A 9,341-nucleotide genomic window follows, 5' to 3' on the forward strand; every position below is an offset into this window, starting at 1 on the left:
CTTTCGTACCACCCAGCTCAAACCATCTTTCCACATGACTTCACGCCTCCACCAGCTCCCTTCAATTTTTCTTTCATTGCTTTTCTATAAAGTTATTTTTATTCCTATTAAGGTAAACCAAAAGTTGATTTATGCAAAAAGTTTACAAGTTCCTGTGCCAAAGCCTTTTCCCAGGTCTGTTTTTCTTCCACATCTTTTGAGTAAATGAGTCTTTTATGAAGCAGAATATTTTCCGTGACTCCATCTCATCTTCTGCTTTCTCTCTGTCTCTCTCCCATCATCCTTGGGTGAGGTGAGGAACAGCCAGTGTTTTTTCCCAACAAGATGTCAGTAGAATCAGGCTCTTTGATGTTCAGCTGAAGGCATGTGATTTAGACAACTTTTAGACAAATCTCCAGTTTTCGGCAAGCTGTTATGTCATGTGTCCTCACTGGACAGAAGCTGAGCTAGTTATTCTCCTATCACGGGACATTCTAAACCTAGTGAGCATATTTCTGAATACCTCGAAGGACTCTGAAGTTCTTGGGTTTAGAAGTGAAGTACAGAGACTCTTTGGAAGCGCCATTTCCACGCGAGCCCTGCTCACACTTCTCCTCGGATAAGCCCCATGTCCTAGGAAGCAAGGCAGGCCCATCGCTCCCCAGGATGAAGAGGGACTCAGCACTGCGTAGGAGAAGGGGGATGTGGACCCAGGGGATGCAGGGATGGGGCCAGTCCTCGGCGCACAGACACCGGGAGATGAGGGGCTCCAGCACTGGCCTCTCCAGCTGCCTGACCCTGGATCCATGTCTCAGGTCTGGGAATGAGTGAACCCTACTTTCTATCTCAATTCAACCCATTTGCAGTGTCATTAGGGATAATTCCTTTAAAAGTCGCTAAATTATTCATTGGAGACTTCAGCTTCTAGTGCAGTTGTAACTTTGCGTATCCCCCTGCGCCCTGGTTTATTTTTCAGCGAGAAGACCCTGCCTTCTCCGCTGTCTGCTCTGCTTCCTGGGGACGAGTTCACACTTTGGTGAAGCAACCACGGCCCTAAGCCGAGGAACGGCGAAGAACCCCAGGGCGCTATAGAGGGCGCAGGACTCACAGCACGGGTCCAGCGGGATTGCAGGGTTCCGCTCGCGTGAAGAGGTCGAGCCTGGGCGCCCGCTGCCCGCCCGCACCAGCCCCTCCTTCTGCGGCTCAGCCCACTTGTCTGCTTGTCGTCGCCTGAGGAACAGTTTTCATGAGCTTGAGACTTTGCACGCTCCACTCCTGCATCCCCTCCTGCCCTGGGCAGGTTCTGCTGCGTCTTCATGGTGTGTTTAAGGAGGCATCACCCCAGAGTCCTTTCCTGATGATCCGTCCTGAGACCCTCCTCTACCGTCTGCCGGGAGCCCCAGGACCGCGCGCTGGGTAAGTCCTCTACTGGCAGAGCCCCCTGCACCGCTCCTGCAGGAGAGGGGGCTCCTCTGATGGGTGAAGACAGGAATGTGACCGGCCTTCAGTTCTGCCCTTCAAGGTGGCCCCCAGGCTTTCTTCAGGCCTGCGCGTACTGGCAGATCATCACCTTTATCGTCAGTACAGTGAGCCTAGTATATACCAAAATAAAGTCCTTCAAAATATTTATTAAATTTTGCATGACCTATCCAAACACGTTCGAGTTGGGCTAATAGTATATGAGACCGTGTGGCTGTGCAGTTACTTCTTAGCCAACTGCAGATCAGGAGGGGCAGGCGGGATGTGAATGGGAGCCTCAGGGGCTACCCACTGGACATCTCTACCCATCCCAACTTCTAACTCAGTTCAACAGACCACATGCTCATGCAAACAAAGCCACTTTCCAGCGTCACATCATTTGAGCTCACGGTACGTGTTGCCATTGTCAAGAATGATTATTACACAGTCGCACCATCTGTTCAGGAAGGAAGCTGCCCTGAGCTTGCTGGCCCGTTTGAAATGGGGGACAGGGGTCTGACTCACTCTCTTGGGTCCCCTGGAGTTCTAATGGTGCTTCTTTGATAAATTGAAAGAGAATAATAAAATATACCTAAGATTCTAAGGACATTTACTTCTGAACATAACAATTTACAACAAGATTGATCAACTTAAAATATCGATTATATAATATATTCATATATTACATATTAATATATTGTATATACTATATATGACCTATTTTATATTTATAAATGTATAACTTCATATACTATAAACCAAATATCACATTTAAATTAATCAATTTATAACAGGATATGAAATTTAATAGCCACTGTAACAATAACTTTTAACAATACATCTGAAATGTACATGTAAAATGTTTAAATGAGGCTATATCTTCTCATTAAGCTGAAACAATGTGTCCTAACTTTCAACTGCTGGGCGTCTCCGCCATCCATCTTTTTCTGGCTCCCCCTTCCAAGTTCTTCACCAAGCAGTTAGTAGCGTATAAACAATCCCCTAAATGTGTTCTTTGGACTAAGGGCCATTTAATACATGCTTTCCAGGATAATAATTTCTAAGACTTTTGAAATGCAGCAAAAAACCAACATTTTCCAAAATTTTCACAAAGCAATTCAGAAATGCCCATCTCAAAACAAGTATATTTGACTGTTATTAAAATACCTCTGAGGACATATATATTATTCCCCAAAAGATAAGTGAAGCTGTGTTATATTCTCATGGTTCATAAGTCCAAAAAAAATAAAATCCAAACAGGAATAAAAGCAGAGATTTGACAAACGGTAGATGAGTTAGAATGGGCAGTTATCCTGCTGTCGACCATGTTAGGAAGAAATAGTACTTTCTTTTGTCTTTTAAAACAGGTCAGTCAGAAAATCAAAGGGTACAATTAACATGAATATGCTTCATGTATGAAATATTTGCTCCGCGAGGGCAAGCAAACAATATCCATATGATAGAGAAGCTGTGATCATTTACCTTCAGTTTCTTCAACTAAAAAAGTATTTCGCATGTTCCCAGCATGAGTTTTCTAAGAGGATTTGGGTGAACTGCAAATGTCTATGACATTCCAGAATGAGCTGACAGGACGAAAGGCCCCTCAGAGCTTTTGTGGGAACACTTGAACAGATTTCACTCTTGTTTAAACTGAAGTTGCTGATTATCTTGGTGACACTGTGCCGGTGCGCTAGGAAGCGACAATATGATACTTTCACCCGCCAAAGGAGACATCTAAACGCATGCAATACTTGCATAACACATGCATTCTGGTCATCTTTTATCATCATCCAATTAGATAGGAAGCAAGATCATCTTCGTGAGAAGTGCTTATGACTGCACGTGTCCATGAGGCTTACGCATGTTTTAATAGCTCAGCAGCACGTAATTACAAGGACAGAAGGCAAGTTTCCATCAAGAGTCATTAAGGCCCTTGAAAAAACACAAGTAGTTGAGTGTCCTTCCTGTCTTATTACCAAACAAGACCCACAGCAAATGAGAACACGTAAGGTGGACAAAAAGAGAAGAAAGTAAATGTGTCTCCTGATCCAGCATGGTACTGCCCACAGGGACGTGTCCTTCTCACTAAATTTTAGAGGTACTTACTGAGACAAGCTTGCTAGGTAGGACATTACAGGGAAGATAATAGAATTCTGAAGTCATAAGATATTCCATAATAGAAGGTGTTGTGAGATAATTCTGGCATGGGTGACATTTGCTTTTGTAATATGATCATATGTTAAGGTGATTCTAAAAATCAATTTAAAAATTCATAAGATGATTTTGCTCTCTTGTTGCTATATAGGTTTATTACACAATCTTTCAACCAGGGATTATTTCATGGGAGTCTGTTCCAGGATAAATGTTCTTTCAGGTCACTAGACTCCAAAGATAGAACAAAACCCATCTTCCAAACAGTGTACTTTTATAGACCATCGCCAGTCTCATCCCCAACTTCGTGAAGGCAAAATTCACAAAAATTGTGCACGAGCCTCTCTGCTGCAGACCAGGGGGCTATGCAGCTCATCCCATGCAAGTAACACTTTCTAAAAGGATTACTTGATCAACTAGGGTCCCTATCAAGAGCTATCAGCAGATGATTTGGTCCAATTCTAAAAACAGAATTTTAGCACCAAAAATCTGATTCTGTACAAATCTCCTTGGCCATCTCTTCATCTAAAACAGATCCCATACTCCAAAAACGCAGGGAGTAAGCTACCCCAAACTTAATTTCTTTATAAAAAGAATTTATTTCACTGAAAGAATTGGAAAGAATTTTTTCATTAAAATGACAAATATAGTTTTCATGCCTGAAACTAATTTGGAGCTAAAGCGAACAAACAAACAAAACAAAAAACCGAAACCAACCAGCCGCGTCACAGATACGTGAGCACCAACCTGGCGCAGGCCGAGGCGCTGACCGCACCGCGGGGCGCGGCCGGGATGCCGGGGCTGGCCCGCTCAGGGACGTCGGCACTTGGTTTGCCAGCAGTTGAGGTTTTTCGAGCCCATGGAATAATCTCAGTTCTTCAGGATATATCCACGTTGAGTCCAGAGCAAAGGCGTTATTAAAAATGATCTGTTCAAAAGAAAGCAAGCAGAACACTTGGCACCATGCACATGATCAGAGCTAAAGACTGTAAAATATTCGTCTTGTTTTAGGTTGACTATTGGAGGTTCTGTAAGTGGGGACTCCATAAAGTCACTACTCTAAAACTCGAAGACCCACAGGGCTCTGACACTAATCACCTTCTAGTTAGGTCTCCTGGCTGGTCTTCAGCTACTGACTTGGCCAGTTCAGCCCAGCAGCCAGTTTACAGATCATAGAGTCACCCCAGTGAGGGAAGCAGTATGTCCCTGGACTGCTTTCTGTTGGTTTTCAAGTTAACAAAGGGCAGCCAGTATATTTGAATTCAAAAGCCAAGATAAACCGTCAGAAAGATGAACACTCAAAGCCATACTAGCAAAAAAAGAAACTTGCTTTTACAATTTGTGCTTGAGTTATATGATGCCTGAGGCTAGATTTTGATCAATTGGTGGCAGACATAAAAGCTGAAAAATTTTAAAACTAGATTCTGAATCAGAAGTCAAAATTTTATATTGTTCTATGAAATCTAAATATTTTAGGCCAAAACAAAATCCCCCACCACTACCATCTACTGGTATTTTTGAACAGACCAAGCTTATTCTGAAAAGGTTTCTCTCTAAACCTAGATGGTCAGTCTGTTGCAATTAGCAAATAGAAACACACAGTGATTTCTGTTATGGAAATACCCAACGACTTAATAATTAATAGCACATTTATCCAATTAAAGTAGTTGCATTTTTACCTTACAATTAGGTATCCTTTTGTCTATCCAACTTTTCCCAACAAGAGGTGGAAGAGCAGATGGGCAGACATGTGGGAAAATGGGCACCAATTCCACAGTGGAAGAGGGAGACAGTCCAACTGATGGAGAAGGACCACCAAAAAGCCACTGAAACCCAAGAAGAGAGAAGGGAGTGCTTATCCGTTTATGTCAATCAACTCTACTTTGTACTAAAAGACACTGGGATAGCTGCTTTAAAAAGGAATTTTAAAATTCATGTATTTGATTATGAGAAAAATTTCGTCTCCACAGTCCAAATAAAAACCCTATACATATTCAAAAATTTTAAAAATCTATAAAACTTTTTGTATCTGAATCATCATAGTGCATTAACAACACTGCATTCTTTAATATTAAGAACTTCCAAGCACAAAACCGTGAGAACATGGTAAGAAATGGGCTTCTGCCCTGAGAAAACAAGAAAGCACAATGGGAAGGTGAAATGCTGCGTACTCCTTTTATAATTCTTGAATACTTTCCATAAGCAAGCAGAGAGCTGTATTTTATGGTATTATTTTTCCATATAACACTTTGTATTGATTATATTTATAATTTTAAAAACATGCACAAGTAATATTTTCAAAATAAGAGGTTAAGATTCAAAGTTTCCAAAGGTTCACAAATCCAGATTCCAAAGCAAAGAAAATATAAGTGAGCTTATCACATAACTGAAGATCCCAGTGCACAGAATAAAACAGCAAACATTGAAAGGGAGCAGATAATTTAGGAGACAGTGTCCTTCATTAAATTAACTATCAGTGGAGAATAAGATCATTGTTCAATGATATGGAATGCTTCAATATGTATTTGTTTTAAAATCGTAAAAGCATTTTTTTTTTATTTTTCTGTAATGTAAAATGTTCTTCTGGTTCTAAATATTGCTGTTTATCAGAAAATATTTAGCATGCAATATTTTTAAGACTAATAGTAAGATTTGTGGGGGATTTTTCTTTTTAAATTTACACAAGAAAAAAATGCAGTGTTTTATACAGAAAAAAAAAAATGTAGTTCCTTGATACCTCTAGTGGTAGCACTCGGATATATCAACTCCTTCAAAATATCCAAAAAGCTACCAACGTTTATTCAAAAAACCTTAACATGAACTGCATCACATATCAAAATACGATATCTAAGACCACATATATGTTGTATTATTAAGTCTGAAGACCAATTTAGGAAGCGTTAACATCTTTTAGAAACACTCACAAGATAATACTGGAATTAAATTAATTAAACGGTATATTCTAAAATCCATTCATTCGAATATGCTAATAAGGACGATCATTGGAATAAAATACATGTTATTTCCTGATTTAAATGCATCTGCATAGTTAGAGAGCAAACAATGGATCTTGCCAAAACCAGCTTGCCTTGCTCTGTTGCACCATCAATCAAAGGTACAGCCACTTTTTCTTTCTAATTCCAGGTTTTAAACGCCAAACTCTTCTAAAGTGCACTATGACACTAGCTAATTTGGCTAGTGTCAAATTAGCTCAGGCAGACCGAGGATGGGAGTGGGAATCACCAGCAGCATTTCTCAGCATGAAAGGCAGGATTTCCCTGCAGGCTTTCTCTGGTTTGAATTTCCTTAAGCGCTGTCCTGAGTCTATTTTCAAATGAAAAAAAAAAAAAAAGCTAGATCAGAATCTGAAATAGCTCTTGGTCCCCAGCTTGCTTCTCAAGCCTGGCGGAGACTGTGAAAGTATTAACTTCTCTTCTGCAAGCTGGCCACGGTGGGCAGCCGAAACGCTCGGCTCCGAGGCGGCTACTTCAGCACCGCGCTCCGGACAGCGACCCCGGCCGCGGCGAAAGTTGTGGCCGAGGCGGTCCCAACTCCGGCCTTGGGGTGCGGGCCTCCCAACTGCTCAGCTGAGAGACCGGGAAGAGCACTGCAAACACTGCCGACCGGCAGAACGGGACGTCGAAGCATGAACTTTGTTGCCGATGCATGGCTGCCAGGCTGCGCCCTGGTGCTCTGGGGAGCCGAGGACCACCACCGCGGGAGGAAACGGCGCGAGCCCTGGGGCCAGAGCCGCCCGAGCCGGGCAAGGGCCGCGCCCAAGGGGCAGAGGGGAGGCCGGGGGCCTCAAACGGGGGGCTGGGGGCCGGGGGACACGTTACCTGCCCGTTGAGCAAGGGGTAGTGGTGCACGGCGGCGGCGGCGTGGTCTGGCGCAGAGGGCAGCGGCAGCAGAGGCAGCAGGGGCTCGCCCGCGGCTTGCCAGCCGGGCGGCCCCGGGAGCAGAGGGGCGGCGGGGGGCTGGGCCGAGGCGAGCAGCACTGGCGGGGGAGCGACCCCGGCGCCCAGCCGGAGCAGCCCGGCCGAGCCAGGGACCATCCAAACCCAGGGCGGCGGCGGCGGCGGCGGCGGGTCTGCATTCATCGGCCAGAGAAGAGGCTGCCGCCGCCGGGGCTGCTGCAGCTGCCGCCTCCGCCGCTGGAGCCTGGTGCCCACCAGCATCCTACATCCCCGCGCGGGCGGCGGCGGCGGGGGCGGCGGGGGCAGCGGGCGCAGCGGGCGCCCGAGGTGCGGGCCGGCGGCGGCGCGGGCTCCGGAGCGAACTCACTTGGTTCCGCGGCGCGGCCGCTCGCTCCGCCCCTGCCCCGCGCGGGGAGCCCCTCCTCCCGCCCGCCGCCCTCCTCTGCGATCGCGGCCGCCCGCGCCTCCGCCGCCCCCTGGGCCCGGGTGCGGCCCACGGAGCCCCCCAGTTCCGGGCTCTGGGCAACATGCGCTCCTGGACACCCGCGGGGGCCGGCGTGGGAGGGGGCGGGAACGGAGAGGGCGGGGACGGGGAGCGGCGGGGGCGCGGGGCGCTGGGGGCGCGCCTGGCCCGGATCCGGCGGATCGCGCCCGCGGCTAAGCTGCGGCCGCTGGAGGCCGCCGGCTCTCGAGGATGGAGCCCACGGCGGGGAAGGCGCGCACGGCCGGGTCGGGAGCCAGGGTCCACGAGCAGCAGCGAGCGGAGACCAAGGTGGCTGCGCCGAGCCGGGAACGTCCCACCGCCGGGCGGGCCTGGGGGCGCCGGCTGGGGCCATGCGCGGGCCCCTCTCTTCCTGGCTTAACCCGGGTCAAGAGCGCAAGGCCCCTGGGGGATGAAGGCTGCAGCCCCCGACGCCAAGCGGGCACCGATGGTCACTGGGGACAGGCAACTTCTCTCTCTGGAAAATCTGCCACTTTCCTAAGCCCTCAGCAGGTCTTCTGCCCCGGCGGCCCCCATCGCACGCCCCACTAGCTCAGCACGATGCTCAAGGCAGGTCGCCTCTGGGCCTTCGCACAGTACGTCCGGCTGTCGCTGGGACTGCCCACTCTGTACTGGTGCTGGATTCTCCCGGGCACAGAATTGTGCTCCACATTTGCCCGCCGCACGCGGCGTCTGCAGCGCAACCTGAACTGCCTGGGGCTGAGGAGCGACCCCTTTTGCGAGGACTCTCGCTCGGCCTGCGCAGCCGAGCCGGCTCCGTGCTGGTCACAGGCGGTTGCCGCCAGGCGGCGCGCGCCCCCGCTGACCTCCCTCCTGCCGTGGTCCCAGTCGGTGCATTCTCTCCCTCTGATGCCCCGGCTGTGAGACCCAGACCAGCCCTGCGCAGTTCGTGCTGAAAGCTGGTGAGACTTCATGAGCTAATCAACTCAGATCGCTAACGCTTGAGAAGCCGGACCGCGGTTAACACGCAAGCCCAGCGCTTCTTAGGAGCATTTGGTGAAGGCCTTTCCTGCCGCCCAAAGCAGGAGGGGGCTGTTATGAAACATACTTTTAAGAGCTGGTATGAAAAGCCCACCCTGACCTGGGCGGGAGAGCACGCACCCACCCAGGCACACCCCAGGACACGCCGGGGCTCTCCGGGCGCCGCTCTCCTCCCCCGGGACTGGCCCTCTGCCCTCCCTCCCGAGGTAGACTACAGCACCGGAGTGCTTTCAGTTTGCGTCTAGGGTTGTTCCCTCCTCCTCCCAATTTGCTTAATTTCCTCCTGGCCTGGCATGATTTCTTTTAGATCCGGGCATATGCTAATTTACATAGCTGGCATCTCCGTATTTTCC

General features: G+C 48.2%; 1 protein-coding gene across 1 annotated transcript in view; it reads right to left on the reverse strand.

Annotated features, from left to right (window-relative positions):
* The window catches only part of TCERG1L (transcription elongation regulator 1 like), a 172,353-nt gene extending 164,587 nt beyond the window's left edge, over nt 1-7,766 (reverse strand). The window contains exons 1-3 of the mRNA XM_064488626.1: nt 7,428-7,766; nt 5,268-5,414; nt 4,336-4,516 (exon numbers count right to left, since the gene is read on the reverse strand). Of these exons, the coding sequence (XP_064344696.1) occupies nt 4,336-4,516; nt 5,268-5,414; nt 7,428-7,766 (667 nt within the window). The remainder of the gene's footprint in view (nt 1-4,335; nt 4,517-5,267; nt 5,415-7,427) is intronic.
* Nucleotides 7,767-9,341: the final 1,575 nt, after the last annotated feature.

The sequence above is a fragment of the Camelus dromedarius genome, chromosome 8 (assembly GCF_036321535.1).
Source record: "Camelus dromedarius isolate mCamDro1 chromosome 8, mCamDro1.pat, whole genome shotgun sequence".
Taxonomy (NCBI): domain Eukaryota; kingdom Metazoa; phylum Chordata; class Mammalia; order Artiodactyla; family Camelidae; genus Camelus; species Camelus dromedarius.